Source organism: Poeciliopsis prolifica, unplaced genomic scaffold, assembly GCF_027474105.1.
Source record: "Poeciliopsis prolifica strain line A6 unplaced genomic scaffold, Auburn_PproV2 SCAFFOLD080, whole genome shotgun sequence".
NCBI lineage: Eukaryota > Metazoa > Chordata > Actinopteri > Cyprinodontiformes > Poeciliidae > Poeciliopsis > Poeciliopsis prolifica.
The window spans coordinates 1299769-1322010 of record NW_026562455.1 but is presented as its reverse complement, the minus strand read 5'-3'; the positions used below and the strand labels follow the sequence as shown (position 1 = coordinate 1322010).

The window sequence follows — 22242 nt, the reverse complement described above, 5'->3', positions numbered from 1 at the left end:
CTTGTTGATTTATAATTCAAATTTTTGTTTAATTTGTTATTTTAAATAAGTTCTTTGGTTAGTAACTCACTTAATTAGTGAATTAGTTTCTGTTTGGGAGGTGGGTGTGTCACAATATAAATAGGTAGATTCTAGATAGGTCATTATACACGTGGTGGCTATATGCTTTTTTTTTTTTTTTTTACCAATCTACCCAATTAGTCAGCTTTTCAGTTTTAGCCAGTCTTCAGTCAGCCAGTCAATCTCAGTCACTTCAGTTTATTAGCTCATCACTTATTTTGCCTGAACTGGAATAAAATCACAAAAAACTGCACTTTGACTCTTTTTGATCCTTTTGAACTGCGTAAAGCAGAATCCATGATGCGTCAGGTGACTATTTGAGTTAGATTCAGTTTTTGTTTAGATCACTTAAGTTTTTTTGATTTTTGAAATTGAGTTTTTGGTCAAATAGTCACTACAAGGACTAAAACAGTTATCTAATACCTTATTTTACAAATTTCAAATGTTTGCAAAACTCTTTTTTGCCTCAATAAAGCAGCTTTCTTAAAGTAAATAAAAATTTAATCCACACATTTTTATTCAGTTTTTATTTTGTTTAAACTAACTGTTGAAGAGATCATGTTTAAAAAAAACCTAAAGCATTTATTCTGTTATTGATGCTAATTTAAAAAGCACAAGTAGATATAAGTGGCTGAATGGTTCAAACATATATGAAACCTAGGCGCAAATTCAAACTGGAAGACACTCCAACTGGCATGTCTCACTCAACGTCGTCGACTTAACACTGGATCAAGACACGTCACGTCTTGATCCAAGCCCCAGTTGATAAGGATCTCCATCCATGGCGTCTTCCGCTTTCCAAGTGCACTCAACCAACCTCCACCCCTTCTCCACCTTCACTCTCCCGGCTCTCCAGGCACACATCATCCACCGACCTCCAGCATCAGTGTCGGGCCCAGGGGAATGACATTCCTAACCTACATCAGGAATGCTCATTCGGGCTTATTGCAATTCACAGCTCAATGTCCTCAGCTGGGGCCCGAGCGCCAAAGAACTTTCATTTATGTATGTCAATAAACCTTTTTAATCGCTGTCTTTCTCCGTCTGAGTCCCTCCAGATTTAACTTTAATACTGAAACCATTGGAGCAGAGGAAAGCCCTATTTAAAATTAGGAGCTACCTGCCAGTTAATGGAGAGGTCTGTAGTTTTCATCTAATGTTTCATCTCAATAGCAAGAGACATAATCTGAAAAAAAGGGACTTACACTGAATGATTTTTAAATTATTAAAAACATTTAGTAGTTTATTTCTGCCAACTAAAAGGAAGTAAAATGGAAAAGGCAAACTGTTGGTGAAATGGCAACACCTGTTGGTGCAATCTTTACAAAGAAGAGGTGGAAGAAACTAAAGATGAGTGAGGACTGTTGATTTTTCTCAAATTGGGAATATTTCATGGAGTATTTTTATATTCAGTTCAATTTTCTTAATATTGCATTAATTTACAACAAATTATGTCTTGATTAACGTCACCAAAAAACATTCCATTTCAATCCCACATACATTCCAATTGATCCTAGTTATTAAACAGTGCAGTAGTCAAAGTAAGTAGTTTTAAAAAGTTTGTATCCAAGGAAACCCAGCAGATTGCATCAAGTCATTGACTTACTCTTCCTGGACAAACGTAGTGACAGTCATTAAAAGGTCAAAGACTTCCTGATTTTGTTTCATCTACAAAATCAGGAAGGATTTTCCTGAATCTGAATTCCTGTTTTCTTTGCTTACTGCTGCCTTGCTGATTTATTCACCTGAAAAATAACCTGACCCCTACAGCTTATCACCCAAACCCAGAGAGCAGGAATCACAGTGTAAGAAAGCAACTAAAATGTCATTTTGTTGCAGTACAAAGTGCTGCTTCAGCTGGCTTCAACAATGGACGGAACAGAGAAATGGAGGCCATCAAGCGTGAGCCACAGAGTGAGAATAGACACTCTATTTTTAGAATATGGTGATGAGTGGTTCTCCCCGTGGGACAGGGTGATATCCAAGAGATATCACCCTGACTGTTGCCATGGCGATTGTAATTCAGCTTGGATTTCTCCTAATTAGAGAGGCAGAAATGTACAAAGGAAGAAAAGCAATAACAATTGGAACAAAAGTCATCATTCCAGCGCTGTGAATCAATAGTTCCTAACCACATAGTTGAGGAGGACATGGAAAGGGAACATCTGGCAAAGGCGACACAATGAGAGACAACAATGTGGAATGACGATCCTGAAGGAAAGCAAGAGTAAAAGGGTTGTCTTTCACACTTCTCTTTTATGTGTAGAGATTAACCTAAAGCCAGTGTAGAGGAGAACACACTGTAGATGTACTTTAAATGGGCAGCAAAAGAATCCTCAACTTGAAAAATTCCGGAAGAAATTTAACCGGTGCCTGCCAAAGTGTGCTCGTCGGTTTGGACCCAGCGTTCTGATGCTAAAAATTAGCATCGATGCTAAGCTTAAATTGTAGTCAATAGCCTGTGGAGAGCATGTTTACTAACATGGACTAATGTTAGCGTGAATACTGTCAGTGACATGTGGGGCATCACTAGCATGTTGTCTGTAATTTACTTACTCCATTTAGAATACAATACTGAACATGGCTAATAAGTAAGAGAAATTGCGAATATCTTATTTAAGGTAAAAGGCTAAAGCTAATGCTAATGTGCAAGACAAAGCACTAACCTGAGAGAAAAAGATAATGCAGGCTTTGCGGTAAATCCACCCATATGTCCCCATGTTAAATCCACCCACATTTCCCATATTAAGTGCTCCCATATGTCCCCATGTTATGAATCTCTCTCTTGAGTGTAGCACACAGACTGTTTTTTCAACCTCTTCCTGTTTCAGACTTATAAGTTATAAGTTATGACTCTTCTGCCATATGAGTGAACCACACACACATACACACACCTTTCAAAACCACCTATAACTGCTGATTAAAGAGAGAAACCATCACCTGGATTCATTATTGGCTCAGGGTCATCTGGGCATCTAATCGGTGCGCACTACAATCACCACTTCCATTCCAGCCAGTTCGACTAAAAAAAGCAGTCTGAACAATTCCTTCGCATTCGGGAACCTTGATAAGTATCGGAAAACCATTTGAAGCGTATGAGAAGGCTATTTGTTGTCTCCAATAGTCCTGCGATTCATATCTGTCCCTATGTGTTGCTATGGGCAGACCCCAATAAAGAGCTATTTTATCAAGTGTAGAACAATAGGTGCCTGCCATCCCTATGCATTGCTATGGGCAGGCCCCAATTAAATTCAAGGGTTTCCTTTCTATGCTGCTTCGGTTCATTCATCAGTGTCGGGTTAGTCCCTTTTTGGGAGATAAATGAATAATTTCAAGATAAATGAATAATTGATTTATTAATTTTCTGCTACTGACATCCAGAGCAGTTATTAGAAAATAATCTCTAAAAATGGGTCTGGACAGATATTCTCCAGTACAGTGATCCATCATCTGAGGCTGTTTTTATATAATGTTGTTAAATTCATCAGAGACTGAAGCACCATTCATCAAATACAGACCTCCAGAAAAAGAAGTGCACAATGACCTCTTAGTGCTGAAAAGGAGCTCACAGGTTCTGGCTTTTGACTGAATTTGGTTTATAAAAACTTAGATCTTTTCAAATGATGTTTGTCCTAGTCCTTCCATTTGGGAAATGAACCCAGATGGACTTTGACTAACCCCAAGACTGTCCACTTATTCTCAGTCAGTCCTTGGTGGATGTGCCGGTATTGTCATGTTTCAGTCTGGTCCTACTGAGGAACAGACTGCCAATGGAGACACACCCATTGTAGCTAGAACAGAACCAGACATTAAACAGCCAGAGTGAGACTTGACAATGGAGGAGGGGATTTAGATACATGTGTCTCTATCGAATGGGGAATAAACTGCCTTTTTAACAGTGTGAGACTGTTACGAAAAAAAAGTCCTACAAATTCCCTTTTTCTGCTGTGTTTATCTACTCACAGCTAAGCCTCCATTTGACAAGTTCTGGTATAGAAAATCTAAAGACTATTGAAGACGTTTCATGTCAATTTCAGTGTCTTAAGATTTTGTAGGTACCCTTCCTTCAAAGACAAAGCAACCAGTGCAAACACTTTCCATTTGTTTCTTATGAATAATATTGTAATGGACTACAGTTGGTAGTCAAGAGTTTTGCAATAAATAAGATGTGAGTAATGAACACACATTTCTATGCGTTCCAGAGCAGTTGTTCTCTTTGCTGTTTGTTGCACATCGATAGAAAAGTCTGAAAAACATGTGAGATCAACTGTGAGCTGATGCCATCTTGTGGTGAAGGGAGAAACATGCAGAGTTCAGTTTTTCAGGCTGCATAATTTTTTTTTATCAGGAAGGAACAGTTTTTTATGGACTAATTCAATTACATTTCCCCAGTAGACCCAGATTAAGTGTCAGCAACATGTTTTAGATATATTTTTCCTGACATTTAATCAAAATATGTTGTTTTTCCACTGAAGAAATCCTCCATCCTCCTTTTGTAAAGGACATTTTTACTTCAAAACCTAAAAAAAGGAATAAAATGGTAGTCGTTGGAAAAAATGATAAATTTGTTGCATGAGATATTTGCCAAAAATTTGAAGTTGTGCTTTATTAAAAGGTCAGGTAAAAGTAATGGCTCTAATCCAGTTTTATTTAAACATATTTGGAAGTTTGTTCTTTCAGAAAAGAAAGCATATCTGTGATAATCCTGATACAAACTGGACTAATGTTGCAACATTCAGTCATAACTCAGTGTCATTTTAGCAGAAACCCAAACACAGCATAACATTACAGACACATTAACAGCGGTGCTCAGCAACGGAGGAAGTCACCTGGGTGTTACTGAGTCAACCATGAACTCTGAAAATATTTTATAATCCTAATTCTTGTTCTTGGCACAGGTCAAGAACAAGAAAATGCTCCCAAAAACAGAGGCATCTATACCAGTGAATTAAAGCATTTTGGAAAGCAGTTACAGTTAAAGACATCACTTTGCTGGTGAATACTAGGTTATTTCAGAACATAACAGGTGTGGAACTCTAGTTTATTATTTTTGAGGCAAATGTCATCAAGTCAGTCTATCATGAGAAACTGCTGAGACATAATGAAGCGTTGGTTCCACCAAATCCAAATGAGTTTGTGAGAGCGAGCCGTCTCCCCTCAGTCCTCCATGGTTGTGCTGTGCAAGGAACATAGTTTAGGTTGAACTCAGGCTCAGTGCGGTCCAGGTTGAGGGTTGGGGGCAGAACTCCGTGGTAGCAGGCCAGAGCAGTGAATGCTGCCTCCACAGCCCCAGCAGCACCCAGCAGATGCCCCGTGGCTCCCTTAGTAGAGGAAACAGCCAGGCTGTCAGTGCTGTGCTGGAAGAGCCTCTTAATGGCTGCATTTTCTGCAGCATCACCCAAGGGCGTGGAGGTGGCGTGAGCGTTTATGTAGGTGACATCTGCAGGAGAGACCGCAGCATCTCTAAGGGCAGCAGACATACACCTGTTGAAACATCAGGCAGATGATTAAGCAGGTCAAAAAGTTGATCTGACTTTCTACTTGAATCCTGATTTCAATGTTGAGAAAAAAAAGAAAAAAAAAATCGGTCTAACGAGTCACCTAAATGCTCCATCCCCGTCTGAAGAGGGTGCAGTAATGTGGCTGGCATCCCCTGAAAGCCCATACCCCAGGACCTCTGCATAGATCCTGGCTCCTCTTCTCACTGCGTGACCCAGCTCCTCCAGCAGCACCACGGCTGCCCCCTCTCCCATCACAAACCCCTCTCTGTCCGGGTGGAAAGGCCTGGAGGCCAACGGAGGGTTGTCGTTCCATTTGGTGGCGAGGGCGCGTGCTCTGGCAAAGCCGGCCATTGACAGTGGTCCGATGCAGGATTCTGTTCCACCTGTAACCATAGCAACAGCATCACCGTGTGCGATGAACCTAGCTGCATCACCAATGGCGTGAGAACCGGTTGTGCAAGCCGTGGACACAGCGTGGTTAGGGCCCTTCAGTCTGTGTTTGATGCTGATGTGTCCCGCTGCCATGTTGACCAGGATGCGCGGCACAAAGAAAGGGCTCACTCTGTTGTAGCCCTTTTCTCTGAAAGCAGCGGAGGTGCGAGCAATCTCATCCAGTGACACCATCCCCATGCCTACAGCCACTCCCGTGTTAAGATGCTCCTCTTGGCTTTGGGGGTGCCACCCTGAGTCCTCAAAAGCCAGCTGAGCAGCCCCTAGGGCCATTGCGGTGGCCGAGGACATGCTGTTCAATTCCGCACGTGTTGCAAATGTTTCCTCCCTAAACTCACCCTGGTCAGACCCTCTAGGTACTACAGCAGCCACCTTACAGGGGACGGTCCTGTACTCCTCAGGGTCCAGGGGGACAATCCCACTCTGGCCACTGATGAGGCGCTCCCACACCAGAGCGGTGCCTGTGCCCAGGGGACACACCAATCCTATTCCAGTAATAACAACCCTCCTCAGAGAGTGCTGTCCATACTGGGAGCTCTGGAGGGGTTGGTTAGAACGAAAGGTAGCCTTATGAAGCAGAGTTCTGCTGTAATGAAGATTCTGTTGGAGTTTTGTCCAACAGGACAGAGATAAAGCGGACATTATATTTCCCACAACTAAATCGACTAACCGAAGAAAAACACTAAAGGAGCTGGCCTTAAGAGCTAAGAGTTGATTGTTTTTAGCTTGTTTTAGGTGTCAATGATGAACGCCAGTTTTATTAATAACAAAAATAAACGGTCTTATTAGCTGTTCTAAAATTAAGAAATAAAATACACTTATAGTTTAAAAATTTAACTATAAAAGTATGAACACAATTTCCGTACAATTTTGAAGGTCTTGATATTTTGTTAGGCAGCTTGTGGGACACATTCCTCGAGGACCCTAGGCGGAAGCAATTTAGCTCTTGTTTGAAAGTAGCAGTAGTCTTTCGCGCTACATCTTTTACCACAAGCTATAAAACAAAATGTCTCTGTCTACGGCGGTCACAACACTATTTGACAACTCTGACGAGGTCTTCCTGGATGTGGCGAAGTTGCTGCTTACATATGCGGACAACATTGTGAGGTATGTCCAGTAAACGGGTCAGTGGAATATGTCAAGGTCCATCGGGATTTACTGTCTCTTCCTGAAAAGTACAAACTAACTGCTTTGCTTTCTTTTATCAACTTCACGAGAAAACAAAAAAAAAAAATAAATAAATAAACATTCCGCTTTATATTTTCTGTACGGTATGGATTTGTGATGGTTTTAATAAGGTGATACACTTTTTCTTGTACAGAAATTTCAGACCTCGTAGGTTTTTTACCAGAGTAATTTTGGTGTACGCGCCATCATTAGGGATCAGCGTAGAGGTAGATTTAAATTCTGCTTTTTCTTACATCTTCCGAAAACGCGCGAAACACAAATATCAATAATATCATTTATTTGCCAGTTTAATGTAAAATATAGTATTGTTTATATCTTCACAGTGGCGCAATTTGTAGCACTCCTGGGTTCTAATCCCAGCCTGCGGTCTTCTTGCATGTAGTTTTTCGTGTTCATCCTGGACACGCGTAGATTCTCTCCGGGTACTCCGGTTTCCTACCACAATCCAAAAACCAAACATGACTGTCAGGTTACTTTATCTCTCTAAATTCTCCTTGGGTGTGGTTGTGTGTTTGTCTTGCTTGTTTCTGTGTTGTCCTGCGATAGACTGGCGACATGTCTACTGTGACCCCGCCTCTCATGCGTTGACTGCTTGAGAAAAGCACCAGCATCCATCACTACATCACTAGGGATAAGAGTGTATCATAATGGATGGATTATTAACAGCACTCATTCATTTCAGTGGAGCTTGAAGGTGTTTGTTGAACAGGTACATCTCGGTTGATCAGCACACCCTCAGCCCAAGGAGGTCTGGACACTCACAGCAGTGTTTCAGCAAGTTATTGTTCATTGTGGACTTTATCCTGGGGGTTCCCAGATGTTTCTTGAATGTCCACATTTATTTATATTCCGATGTAGTGTGTTGTGGCTTAAAATACTTTGTACCTGAGGGGCTCGGGTAATTCTCTCTTTGAGTCTTTAGAGGTCTTTTCTTGGAGCACAATCATTTCCATCCTACTTTAACTGTCTCCTAAGCTGACTGCTTAAGAAAGTATAATATCTAATTTTATAGTTGCTTATGTAGCACTGATATTCAAAATGATACTACATTTTGAATGTCTGTCTGAGAGTAAAATGTAGTTGTTTTCAAATATAAAAGTGAGGATCTATGGACCTCATGGTACTTTCAACTTCCCACCTATTGATCACGGCAGATTTGTGTCTGGTATTAAAACTTCCACCAGCTTCCTTTAAAACATTTGTAATCACTGACTTTTAATTTTAAATATGTGGTAAATGTTCACTGAATAGAAGTCAAATTCTGCCATCTTGTTTTCTATGTCACTGCCAACAGGTGTCCAACTGAGGAAAAGTACAGGTCTATCCGTATCGGCAACCCCACCTTCTCCACCAAGCTGCTACCTGTCAAAGGAGCTGTGGAGTGTCTCTTTGAGATGGGATTTGAGGAGGTAAATGGACAACTATCATTAATGTCAGTAATTCTAAAGCTACTGCTCCTGTTGTGTAACATTGTCACCAGCTGATTTCCCTAACTATTTCCAGGCTGAAACCCATCTGGTCTTCCCCCAGTCTGCATCAGTGGAGCAGCTGAAGCTCATCAGGGATTGTATTGCTGCAGAGCGGAATCTGAGACTGCAAGGGGGGCGTCCTGTCCAACCTGCTTCTCGGTCTGTTGTGGCCTCAGCGTCGGCACTGGAGAGCTGTGCTGCTGCATCCAGCCCACCAGCAGCGGCATCTACCCAACAGCCTTCATCCCTGGTAGATGCGCTCACTGCTTCTGCGTCGTTTCCAACAGTAAAGCCTGTGTTCTATAATTTTCTTTGGGTTCCACTATCAAACTGAAACATTTATTTGTTCTCATAATGATCATGAACAATTTTTCAATTTCAGAAATACTTTATTTCTGAAATTTCATTAATTCTAATGAAAATGTAATTCATTTGCATGGTATATTGTTATTGGGAATCCTCTAGGGCAGTGGTCCCCAATACCAGGGCCATGGACCGTTATCGGTCCGTGAACCAAATGGTACCGGGCCGTGCAAGAAATAACAAAATATTTCCGTTTTATGTATTATTTGAGTCTGGAGGATCCTTTATTTTAAAAATCCTTTAACCGGATTCTCTCGGTTAAAGGATTTATCCAACAAGCAGCAAAATGAGTCAAAAACAGATCAGATGTCTTTGGAAAGTTTCTTTGCACAGGGAAAAGGCCCAAAGAAGAGACAGGAGAATGGCTTTATCCCAGGAGGTGATTCCCACATTCTAAGCCCATTCTGCCTGAAATGGTGACCTGCTCGTTAATGAGGCAATGAAGCTTCAAACTGCCTCCAAGTAGCACCCTGAGCATAAGCACCCTGTGCATCCGCAACACTTCCGGTGTCAAATCTCATCACTCCCAGATGGGAGAAGCAAGCTCAGGGCTCCCATTAGTCTTTATCGTGAGTTAACATTTTCACGAAATTAAAATGTTTGTTTATGTGACACATCTGTATCTTATTTTGAAGGAATATGTAAACGTTACCATAGTGACCAGAGTCTGAGAGCGTTAGGGCAGTGGTCGAGACGAGATGAGAGGAGTAGAGCTTGTGAGTCTTAATTCTGGTTCACACAGCACAATTTAAGGATTATCGGCCGATTTTCCAAGCCTCTGTGACAACACACGACACAAGCTGATAAAAGTACAACAGGTTTGATTGGTTCGTGTGTCCAATCACATGGAAGGAGCAATACACCACACGAACCGATTCATCCAGGTTTCAGTGGCTTTATGTCAGTGTTGTGTGGTGCAGACATAGTACTGTGTTGTAGTGGAATAGGTCAGCTGGTGCTGCTAATATGTTTGCAAGACTGCTACTAACAGCATTTTATATCAACCAGTCTATTGTTTCATTTATTGATAAATAAAATCTAAATATTTTGGCAATATTGATGTACTGTAAACGGTCATCTTTGGCACTTATTGTGTATTACATCATAATCTAGACAAAGATTTGCTCATTAAACTACTAAATATGCATAAAGTTTCTTTGTCAGTGTAACCCTGTCCGTGTGAGATGACGCCTCGCTGTTCCTAGACTCTGAGTTGTGTTTTCTTTAATGTTAGTTTTCGGAAAGAAATTTGAGGCAGGAACTGGATACAGACGGCGGTTGAGATATTGGTTCAGACCAATTTTTTGGGCCACCCGACAGTGCAGCGGCTTTGCCTTCAGAATTCACAGCAAAGACTGCGCGTCAACATAAGTCATTAAAGCAGTTATTTATTTTGTTTGTTTATTTACAGATACAGAATATAGGTATATTTAAAAAGGAAGAAAAAGACATGATACAAAACTAACTAATTGGACATTAAAAGTAACATTTGGCTACAGTGAGGAGCTGGCTGTCAGTATTGGTTACCTTCAGAATTCACAATTACTGAACGTTGTACTGCCAGCGCACAGTAACAGAAGTATGTCCTTCAATGGACATACTTCACCAACTTCCACAACCCAAAGTACAAATCTAACATTTTGGTTGCATCAGCATGATTAAAATGACATACAGGCCATGTTGAAGATGAATTTAAAAGTGTAAAAACTGGAGTCGTTAGTCGTTATAAAGATTTTATACAAATTTAACTGTTCTAAAACTGAAATAAATAAATGCTGCATAATGTGGCAAATGTAGAATGTGGCCTTGCCTCTTAGAACAGAATTTGTGTTAGTAAGGCAGAAGGCGGAGCTGATTGGTTCACATGGGCTGGAACAGTGGTCCAATCAGCAGCAACGGTGAAGGTGAGGCCACAGTGGAACCAGTCAGACTGGAATGGGACAACCTACTCCATTTGCCAGGACCACAGCTCGTAAATGGATGAAAGCATTTGACTTTTGAAGGCTTTTGACACAATGAACATTGACATACCAGAGAGTTGATTTTGGCAACTGGTACAATGCCCTGCTCCGTCCTCTGACCCCAGATCAAAGCAACGCCACGAACAGCAGGTAAACTCAAAGCTCCGAGCCAGCGCTGCCTTCTTTCTGCTCACTGAAAGTGAAGAAGCAGCAGTAAATCAACACTGCTCAACTTTTTATTAACTTTTGCTTTGGGTTCTCTAGCCCTGTCTACTGTATGTCTTAGCCAGTCATGGAAATGGTCATTGTTTTATCTGGCCTGGTGGTATGAAGCTGAGCCTCCAGTTTGAGACTGTGCAGTTTGTAAATTGCAGCCAGGAGGAGAGATGAGTTTGAAAGTTCTGACTGAGGCTACACTTACTAAATGAATTGCAATTACATGGATTGAAATGTTATTATAAAACCTGAAATGAAAGCAGGTGTAAAGCTTGGGATCTCTGCTAGTTTGGCATTTCCACAGGTGGTAGTGATAACGATGACAACTGCTCACATACAAGTTCATTCAGTTAACTCTAAAAGTAAGGGGAAGTAAGGCACTATTAACTCCATACGTTTCCAAGAAACTGCAACAGGAAGAGAAGATTACAGAATTTATGGCTGTGAATGACCTACTCATTACTGTGATGGAGAATACAGGTTTGAGCTGCTGAACTACATACAGTATGTTGTCTCTTTGAAATACTATGTAGTTGTCTGAACTGTCTAAACTAGTTCATGTAGTTCATCACCTCCAGAGTTTATCTGATCTGACTGCTGTTGGCTTTGCTATAGACCTTAGGACTTTTGAAGTTTTCATAAATTTATGATGTTTAAAGGGCATGATGGACCTAAACACAAATTTGTTACGATAGAAATAATATTTTTAGCCAACATTGACAGACATTTCAAATCATGATCTCAAATAAGTAAATTTAGTTTTGGACTCCAATTTGTGATGGAATCTTAAAATATTTATGGATTTTAAAAAATGGCAACTTAAAATAAATACAAAGAAACTAGTATTATGGCACTTTGTTGCAAACCGTTAAATGGTCATTAACTAACGGTGCTCTTCAGCACCGTTAGTACCTATATTAATTGCTTATTAACGTTGGTGGTCTGCTATGACTGATTGTGACTTGAACACTTCTTACAGCAATCCAGCCTGCTGAGAATTAGAAGACTTTCCAACAGGACGAAGTGCCGTTTCACATAGCAAACCTGATAATCAAGAAGCTCAGAGATCAGAACATTCAGATTCTGGACATTCAGATTCAGACTGAGATTCCGTCTCAGTCTGCATCTGTAGTCGGCTCTCCAAATGCAGATAGAGAAACAGATGTTCACTAACCGCGCTAGATCCAACACTAAGAAGAGATGTAGAGGTCATAATCAGTCAGGTTTAGTTCAGAAGTGGATGTCTGAAATGTAGACTGTAATACTGTCTGTATTACAGTAGTAATACTGTATTTCAAACAGTATTACTGCTGAAATACAGCAGTAATACTGCTCAAATACTAGAGAGTATTTGAGTGAAGTCAAATCAGTATTGACTTCACTCAAACATTTGGTCAGTTTGCTGATCAAAGATGTCGGAAAGTTTATTCATCAGTTTATTGTAGAAATGAGTAAAGCGTCTAAAAATACCACATGTGAGGAGTGGCTGTACATCAGAGGGCCTGAGAGCTCCCACTGCCTTTTAAGCCAATCTTTATAGAATCTTGAGTTTACAAATGGTTGGACAAATAAATGATTCCATTCAGCTTTATGGAAAATGGCTGAGAGTGTATTCACTCAGATACCAACCTCTGACTTGGAATTTTTCTCTTTTTTTTTAACTCTGTTTTTTTTTATCTTTCAGGAGAGCAGCATGAGTTTCTTTGCAACTCTTCAGTCCAACTTCCAACATGTGATGCACTATGAAAACCCAGAGCTGCAGCTGAAAGCCAGAAGCATCATCCCTCACAACCACCTGTCCTCCTCTGCTCAACACAAGCTGAAGGAGCTGAAGGAGGCTGACCCAGGTGAGATCACCCCTCAGCAACCACACCCACACCTATACTTTTGCCTACGCTGCTCACCTGTCATACTAGAGAATTAGAGGAAAGTCATTTTGCTGTCCTTATGTGTAGAATGTAAGCTGGGAATAGAAGACTGCCTGGTGCTGGAGCTGCTCCGGTGGTTCAAGCGCGACTTCTTCTCCTGGGTGGACTGCTTGCCCTGCAGCCAGTGTGGGGGCCCCACCAATCACAGTCCGGCCCTCGGGCCCACGGCAGAGGAGCTACGCTGGGGAGCTCAGCGAGTAGAGAACCACTACTGTCAGAGCTGCCAGCTTTCTACCAGATTCCCTAGGTGTGTGTGTGTTTGAGAGAGTGACAGAGAGACATTTTTAATACAAGTCTGTGGTAAAGACTGGCATTGAAACTAGAATTTAGTTTGAGATATGATATAGCTGTAAATAAGTAGTCAGAGATGCACAATTTATCAATAGCGTTTTTATTGCTATTTTTAACACTGTAGATCATATCAATAATTCTTTGAATCAACAGTACAACTTTTTCTGTTAACAAGCTTAATTCCATTTTTTAATGAGCATTTGTGGGGTTTTGTCTCTTACGGTCAACATTAGGTATAATCACCCTGAAAAGCTCTTAGAAACCAGGAGGGGGCGCTGTGGAGAGTGGGCCAACTGTTTTACTTTGTGCTGCAGAGCCATCGGCCTTGAGGCAAGGTACATCTGGGACAGTACAGGTATGTCCATGTTCCATAGATCATACATTTCGTCAGTAACCTTTCATTTAGTATTCTGTTGAGTTTCACCTTTTAAATACCTTTTCTCATTGTTTTTACTGCATTCCTACCAGAGAACAACTTTTTTTTGACTGTGCAGAACTTTCACTTTGACTGTTCTCTGGACTGCCTCTCTTACAAGTTGTAATATTCCTGTATGTTATAGCTTCCTGCAATTTGTTCCTTTTGATCTGGAACCAAAGCTTGATCCTGCTTGCAGTAACGGATCGAATATAAAGCAGCATTTGTCTTGTTGCAGACCACGTGTGGACAGAGATTTACTCAGTGTCACAGCATCGCTGGCTGCACTGCGACTCGTGTGAGAACGTCTGTGATAAGCCGCTGCTGTACGAGATCGGCTGGGGAAAGAAACTGGCTTACATCTTGGCTTTCTCTAAGGACCAGGTCAGAGCAGCTATTGGTCAGCAGCTTGTGCTTCTGACACTATCGGTACTGATCATGCCAGCTGCCAAGACATAAGGTGCGCAAGGTACATTTTGTGTGTATGACTGCTAAGGTTCTTTGATGATTTTAGGAGATTTGCAATCCGGTAATGATAACATAAGAAACCAATCTTATCCACTGATCTTATCCATGTTCACAAAGGTCTGGAAATCAACCACTGTCCCTTTCTGCTCTACCCTGAGAGAGGGCCCACTGACAGACACCAGCTCATGTCTGTTAATAATCACCACACTGATGCCAACTTTGGGATTTTATATTTAGTGACTTTTCAGACAAAAAAAATGTCAGTCAGAATGGGAATAGACAGGTCAGGCTACTTAAAGATCAGTGATTGGCCAGAAAACTGGAGTCAGTGCTTCCCCAATTATTAGAGATTCACTGATCACAGGCTCAAGTTCTAGTATCTGGTGTTTGTAAAGCCAATATATATAGATTTTATTTAAGTACGAATTATCTTTGAGGAAGTAAAATAAAAGTAGATCTTGGAAGAAAATGGAAAACAATCCTATCGTCCCCATTGTGTGGTCAATAATAGTGTAATAAAGAGATCTTTATTACTGGGACTATTTTTACTTAAGTCACTGTATAGCATTTTAAAAGTACTTTTTGCACTTTATTTAGCACTACACGATAAGCATATATTTGCACATAAATAATTTTCACACAAGAAGATTTAACTGTATTTGAGTATTTTTAGTGGTTAGCATGTAGCCTTTTGTTCTGGGCTCTGCAGAGCTGCTTCTCATTGAGACATGAGGTGGTTGCCTGAGAAGGGTGGATAATTGTTACTCAGAGCAAGGAGCTACTGGTGGGTAAAACTGAGCAAATGTTTGTGTATAGTGTGTTTAGTGTGGAATGTAGTGATGTTACGTGATGTGCCGAGGCTTCGAAGCGTGTGTGGAGTAATGGAGAGGACGTTTCCGTATAGCGCGTATCGAGGCTCGCTTCATTTAGGGCAGGGGTGTCAAACTCAAATACACAGTGGGCCAAAACTTTAAATTGAACAAAGTCGCGGGCCAAGGTTGAACAAATGAATCTTTTGATATGGACCCAAACAAGTTCTAATATAACAATAAATATTGAACAAGCAAAGCTTATCTAACTTAAAAGTGCAGGTGTGCAAAATTGAGTTGCTAATAATAATAAAACATATTATTATATTAAATAAAATATAATAAATAAAATATATTTAATATATAAAATAAAATATTAAACATATTAAATAAAATTTAAATAAAAATTGAATGCCTCCTTTCTGACCTAAATGTCAAAATTAGGTTTGTACACAGGCTAATAAATTTGAAAATAAATCATTAAATAAACTATGAATAAACCATTCAGGCCTTGGCGTAACAAGAAAAGGTGCATAGAAAACTTATTTATTGCTCATTTTGCGCCACACTGATCTACTCTGATGCGGCCAAGCCAAATACCTGTCATTAATGACATTGAGTTCATCAATGTCGGGCCTCGTGGTTTGAGCTGACGAAACGATTCATTATCGAAAAAAAGGTGTTCGTCAGTCAGACGTCTCCTGTGAGATGTTTTAGTCATTTTTATTGAGGAGAAAAGTTGCTCACATAGGTAAGTGCTGGTGCGCAAGAAGACGGATCACCACCTTCATAATACACCCGTGTCCTCTACCATAAGTGCTACTGACACAGAGGAGAAGGCGTGTCTGCCTCTCAGTGGCGGAGCTAGACTTTTTTTCAAGGGGTGGCCAAAGGGTGAGCAAGGCTTTATCAGAGGGGTCCATATACAAATGGACCATTCCATGGAACAAAAGAAAAACATATTTGTTTTCTTTCGTTTAAAATTAATTAATACAACTAGTGAGATTATAATTCAAAGCTTTCATATGACATAGCCTACTTACATTTCAGTCATAAAACTTAATGGTTTTTCTCATATTCTTACCACACACATTTCAAGCAAGAGCTGGGAGATATAAAACATTAGAGGGCAGCATGTGCACTAAAACATATGTTAAAAGAATCTGTCTAAAACATGATCTATCAGCACTAGCATGGCTAATATAATAAACGAGGCACCAAGCAGCGGTGCACAACCATTTTTTTTTTTTTTTTAGAAATGTAGGACAAGTGCCGCAGCGGTTACCGGTGAGCGGTAAAATGTAAATACCTGCAGAACTCGACGGTGTAACTCTAAAGTCACGGGTGTGTTTTGGATCAAGCAGGACCCACATGTCAGTTTAACCAATGAACAGCGTCGGGTATCGGGCTGCTTTCAGGGACAGTCGGAAATTACAGTTTTCCTGGCAAATCTTTGCCGATCTCATAAGTATTATATTTTAAAATTACCATTTCCAGTGGGGTGGCAGTAGGGGTGGCAAGGGCTCTGTTGAGGGTGGCAAGTGCCACCCCTCTGGCTCCGCCACTGCTGCCTCTGTCCTGATTGACACGCCAAAAAACAGCAGAGCATTATGGATTCGTAGTATAACCGGTGAATGTGGCGTCACCGCATTGCCACCGTATAATACCGGTGGGCCGGCTCTAATATTGATTTGAAATTGCCTCGCGGGCCGAATATAATTACACTGCGGGCCAAATTTGGCCCGTGGGCCACAGTTTGACACCTATGATTTAGGGGATGAGCCGAAAACAATGACGCCCGAGGCCTTGCTGCCCAGCTGTACGACATGACTGCTTCGGGAAGTGGTTCAGAGTTTGGTGCGGGGTTTGACAGCTTTATAAACCCCATAGGGGGTTGTCGCCTACAACAACCCACAAATGTGGGTTGTTGTAGGCGAGTTGCGGTCAGTTGAGAGAGTGGATAGAGTTTTGATAGCAGAGTTTGGATAGTGGTTATTTAGTTTGAGACAGTTAGTTTGGTGTTTGGAGAGTTTAGGAGACAGACAGACGGACGGACGGACCTCCCTCCCTTGTGTATAGTGTGTTAAGTGTGGAATGTAGTGATGTTACGTGATGTAACATCACGTAACATCCCTCCCTCCCTCCCTTCCTCCCTCCCTCCTTCCTTCCTTCCTTCCTTCCTTCCTTCCTTCCTTCCTTCCTTCCTTCCTTCCTTCCTTCCTTCCTTCCTTCCTTCCTTCCTTCCTTTCTTTCTTTCTTTCTTTCTTTCTTTCTTTCTTTCTTTCTTCTTTCTTTCTTTCTTTCTTTCTTTCTTTCTTTCTTTCTTTCTTTCTTTCTTTCTTTTCTTTCTTTCTTTCTTTCTTCCTTCCTTTCTTTCTTTCTTTCTTTCTTTCTTTCTTCTTTCTTTCTTCCTTCCTTCCTTCCTTCCTTCTTTGCCTCCCTCCCTCCCCTATGTGGGAACATTTTCATTTGATAAGCCCTAACAAGGTAAAATGAACTGAACATTGAACTGAGCAGATGCAATAGCTTTGCTTATGAGGAACTGTATGTTTCACTGTTTCTTTTTTTTTTAAGGTGAGGTGTTTATTGTGCTCCAAGGAGTTGGGGTACAATAATAACACAAGCATTAGCCTATTCACTACCCTCTCCCTAGTTCACAAGCACTAAGCACTGATTAAGCCCATGCCATTTTTCTAGAGTCACATGCCTATCACATTACACTACTATTCTGGGAAAAATTACACACAGAGAATACATTCAAAAAATATTTTATTATACACATATGTATATACATAATTTAGACAAATGATTTCATCCTTCACCTTTTGTGAAGTCATTCCCAAGAGCAATAATAGACAAAAATTCAATGCATCACACGTGTTAAGATACAGCTGGCTGTGATTATACACCTGGCCAGTAGGTGGTTTCGTGTGCACATGAAGCTTCAACAAATGAACCCTTTCTAGAACCATTTGGCTCAAGTGGGGCTTCATCTCACCATCACTAGTGGAATGCTAATATGAAGTGATTCACCTGTCTTTTCTGTGTCCTCTCCAGGGTGTTTGGACAAATGCTGTCTTGGGGCTCCAGACACCATTTATAAGTTCCAGGAGAGGCCATTGAAAAGTGGAGGCAGGGGGAATTGTTAACTCTTTATGGGTTTTGTGGTGTTTCATTATGTTCTAATGATAAAACATAAAATATTTATCAAGACTAAGTGGAAATGTTTGTATTTGGTAAAAGGTATTTTATTTAAAAAAAAATATTTTATCTAAATAAAGTTATTTAAACAAAAGGTATTTTATTTAAATAGGCGGAGATTGGTGAATTGAGATCCCCCTGTGAATTAAAGGTGATTTGGTCCTTCACAGCTGGGAATATTTAAGGCTGCAGTTTCACCTGTGAAATTATTATTGATGCTGTGTGAAGAATAAACCATTGCTGTTTCGATTCCCACCCCGGGGTCTTTCTGCACAGGGTTTGCATGTTCTCCGTGTGCGTGCGTGGGTTCTCTCCGGGTTCTCCGGCTTCCTCCCACAGTCCAAAAACATGACTGTCAGGTTAATTGGTCTTTCCAAATTCTCCCTAGGTGTGAGTGTGTGTGTGCATGGTTGTTTGTCCTGTTTATCTTTGTGTTGCCCTGCGACAGACTAGCGACCTGTCCAGGGTGTACCCCGCCTCTCGCCCGGAACGCAGCTGGAGATAAGCACCAGCAACTCCCAACCCCATTAGGGAGAAGGGTGATCAGGAAATGGATGGATGTTTCCACATGACTCTGCCTCAGCTTTTTTTCCTCACTGTAAAATCCAGCTGCAAAAGGCCGCCTTATTACAATTAGAAGTATAGTTAATGACAGCAGTCACTGTGAAACAGGAGTTTACTATTATTTCAAAAACAAAGGTTGCAGAGTTAAAATTCAAACTTTCTTCTGTATCTTCATCAATCGGTGTGTTTGGTATGGTTGGTTTTCCTGAACAGCAGCATGACAAAAGCGAAAACATGACTTCCACACAGTTTCTATGAGTTATGCTTTTCAGTTACCAATCAGGGGCGAGCTCGCTGGAAGTGGTCTGACAATAGTTTTAACTGATTTTCCAGTGCATCTCTATCTTAGCCTGGTTCCATTTGCATCAGGGATTGCTGATATTCAAACCACCATGGTACTGTTTTAAATTACAGTAATTACACATAGGAATATGCTTTTTACATGATTGGTTATGTGACAATTAGTTTAAAGTATTTCAGGGTATTTAAGTCGATTGTCTTGTCAGCTGTTCATGGTCCAGTTTGGTTTTTTTTCTTATTGCGGAGAATTCAATATTTTATGATTCAGCTATAGTTCTCAGTAGAGATTAAATTAATTTCACTTCATAAATTTGTATAGATTTTAATGGTTAAAACAAAGAGCATGCTCACGTTTGGTGTGTTTTTTATTTCTTCAGGTGGTTGATGTGACATGGAGATATTCCTGCAAACATGCAGAGGTTTTGTCGAGGAGAACCAAGGTGCAGGAGGCGTGGCTGCTACACATCATAAATGGCCTCAATGCTGCTGTGAGTTCCAGCGGTTTTTAATCTGCTTTTCAGAATGAGTCGCTGTGGTGCCAGTGGTAAAAACTTGTATTTGTTCTCTAACAATGAAGAGACAGCAGTCCCTGAGTCCAGACAGGAAGAGGGAACTGACAGAGAGGCTGCTTGTTGAGCTAGTGGAGTTCATTTCGCCAAAGACACCCAAACCCGGAGAACTGGGAGGCCGTAGCTCTGGGTCTTTGGCTTGGAGAATAGCACGTGGGGAAACCAGAGCAGCTGATAAAAAGGTATCCACACAGATAGAGTAAATCACTGAGACAAGGCCAATGCACTTGAACAAGATGAGTTGGTTAAATCAAAGCAGATTGTTTGTGCAGGCTGCGGCAAGAGCTTAAAGACCACCTTTTCTCCATCAGTTTTTATTGTTGCAGTTTGCTAAATATACTGAATTAATTTAGAGATTTTCTTGTTCCACATAGCAGATTACCTCTGAGCCACATTCATACACAGATTGAAAGGCAATGTGCGGTTATAGTGCCTTACCAAGGAGCACATCAAACACATTGTACAGGTGGAAGCTGGAAGCAAATCTACATTTTTCCAATTTCAATACAGCTACTGCTCCCATTGAGCTTGCCCAACTGTTTGAATCGAGTCCTAAATTACAATAAGTGATTACTATGAGATAGAATTCAAATGCATTAATACTGCATTGAGCCCAAAGGAAGATTAAATATTGCAGTAACTCATATCAGTTGTAATGCATCATTTAGAAAGTTGTTGAAAATAAATGTAATAAACAGAAATGTTACAATACTATGTGCGTTTTTGCAGATCCTCACACCATCTGGAACCATCGGTCAATCCTCACACATGGACAAAAGAGGGTGTCTATTTTTTTTATTTAACCATGCATCTGTTGCTGGTTGTTTCAGACTGAAGCTTTTGTGTTCAAGCCGACTGATGAAGAAAAGAAGGCTAGGTTGCTTCACATGCGCTACAGTGCCCCAAAGGACCAGTACTGTCGGGTGTCCAGCTCCTCTGAAATAATCCCAAACTGGGATCAGTGTGTGTGGACAAAGGAGTCCGTCTTCAGAAAAGTGGAGAATGATTGGAAGATGGTGTGTTTATTATTCTTGACATAGCAAAAAAAAGATAAAAAAATTTAACTTATGCTTGCTTTTTAGTAAATGTTTAGTCTTTAAAGATGTGTTTTAAATAATTGCAACAAACAGTTTTATTGTATTCATTATTGTCTCAATTTCAGACTCTTAAAATTAAATAAATATTTTTAGTATGCTACTAGTGGTTAATGTGGGTAAAGATCTCCTTTGATTTTCAATGCAAGACTTTGGAATTTACTTATTTGAAAACTTATTACCAAAGAAAAATAAGATGACAGTAAGTACACATATATTTAGATTCTGAACAAAATTGCTGGTTAACTTATTAGCACTCCTCTTTAAGCCTTAAATTCTAAACAACATCCAGTATACAGTTTGTGGCTGTAATAGTGGTTGATTGACTTTCTTTCTTTAGGTTTACATCGCACGGACAGAAGGCTCTACTGTTGGAAGAATCAGCTGGAAGTTTGACTTTGCCTCAGCTGGGTTGAAGATCCATTCCGTCTCTGTCATGGCCAACAGCAAAACCTTCCAGTCTGGGAAAGTCTGCTGGAGCTTGCAGTCGGGACAGATGACAACCGAGTTTTCTGGGGGTATACCTATGTACTATGCTTTAAGGGGAACATAGATATTTTGTCATCAGTTTAGTTTTTTGTCTAACCTTTACCTCCTGTTTTTCATCCATCAGATGGAAGGCTCCAGTCGTTCTCCAGCCTGTCTGGATCTTCAGAGCTGATTGTGGCAGCAGAACTCAGTGGGGGAGAAGGGGACACCTCATGGCAGCACTCTCAGCTATTCAGACAAGGCTTGAACGAACAAGAGGCTTCATTTGAAGTCGTCATCCAATTACAAGATGCATAGTCTTTGTTTTTATTTTAAATGTGACCCTTTTTTCTCACTTTTGATTGTCCATGTCTAGTTTGGAATAAAAAGAATCTCTATACAGTTAATATTGTCAGAGGGAATAGTGCAATATTTAAACAAGTGTGTGACCTAATGAATGAATGGATATATCTGTTGCATATTTTTCAATTTGGTTTGGGGCATTCACTCATAAATGAGGTACAAATGCAACCAGAAGCCATATAGTTTTGGAATATTTGCTTTCAATGTTAAAATGTATTTACAATTTGAGGATCAAGAGCAAGTCCATCACAGCTCTGATATTTCCTGTTGGTAATAAAAGTCTTATTTACAGTGTTTTATAATTATTTACATCACTCCATGCAGAGAGTGTTCTAATTGCTATATGTCGGTACGAGGAGAAAAGACATTGCTATAAAATAAAGATAAATTTAAGGTTGTCAGTGCAGATGTAAAATTTAACAGCACCGTATTCCTTCAAACTGTTTTACCTCTCCAAAGTCAAAATAGAAGTCGAAGAAGTACTGTATATCATAAGCTTGGCTTTTTGCCGCCATCTTGCGTTGAGAAAAGAGCAGGGGTTAACTTAAGCAAAGAGTTCCTATT

The 22242-nt window shown here is 40.4% G+C and overlaps 2 protein-coding genes across 4 annotated transcripts; one reads left to right on the top strand and one right to left on the bottom strand.

The window, feature by feature from the left end:
- Window positions 1–4638: 4638 nt before the first annotated feature.
- On the bottom strand, window positions 4639–6730 carry oxsm (3-oxoacyl-ACP synthase, mitochondrial). Its single transcript, XM_055021957.1, has 2 exons — window positions 5662–6730; window positions 4639–5544 (listed from the first exon to the last, which is right to left on the bottom strand). The coding sequence occupies exons 1-2, from the start codon at window positions 6651–6653 to the stop codon at window positions 5139–5141; spliced, it is 1398 nt and encodes a 465-aa protein (XP_054877932.1). The 5' UTR covers window positions 6654–6730; the 3' UTR covers window positions 4639–5138.
- A 211-nt stretch (window positions 6731–6941) lies between these two features.
- Window positions 6942–21969, top strand: ngly1 (N-glycanase 1). 3 transcript variants are annotated; one of them, XM_055021955.1, is made up of 12 exons: window positions 6942–7118; window positions 8494–8608; window positions 8730–8954; window positions 12893–13055; window positions 13164–13383; window positions 13661–13782; window positions 14081–14226; window positions 19562–19672; window positions 19762–19935; window positions 20584–20769; window positions 21188–21365; window positions 21461–21969. In XM_055021955.1, exons 1-12 carry the CDS (start codon window positions 7018–7020, stop codon window positions 21631–21633), a joined length of 1914 nt encoding a protein of 637 aa, XP_054877930.1. In that variant the 5' UTR covers window positions 6942–7017; the 3' UTR covers window positions 21634–21969. The 3 variants fall into 3 exon arrangements, with proteins under 3 accessions (XP_054877930.1, XP_054877931.1, XP_054877929.1); XM_055021956.1 differs by having other exon boundaries at window positions 8703–8918; XM_055021954.1 differs by having other exon boundaries at window positions 8703–8954.
- The last annotated feature ends 273 nt before the right edge of the window (window positions 21970–22242 follow it).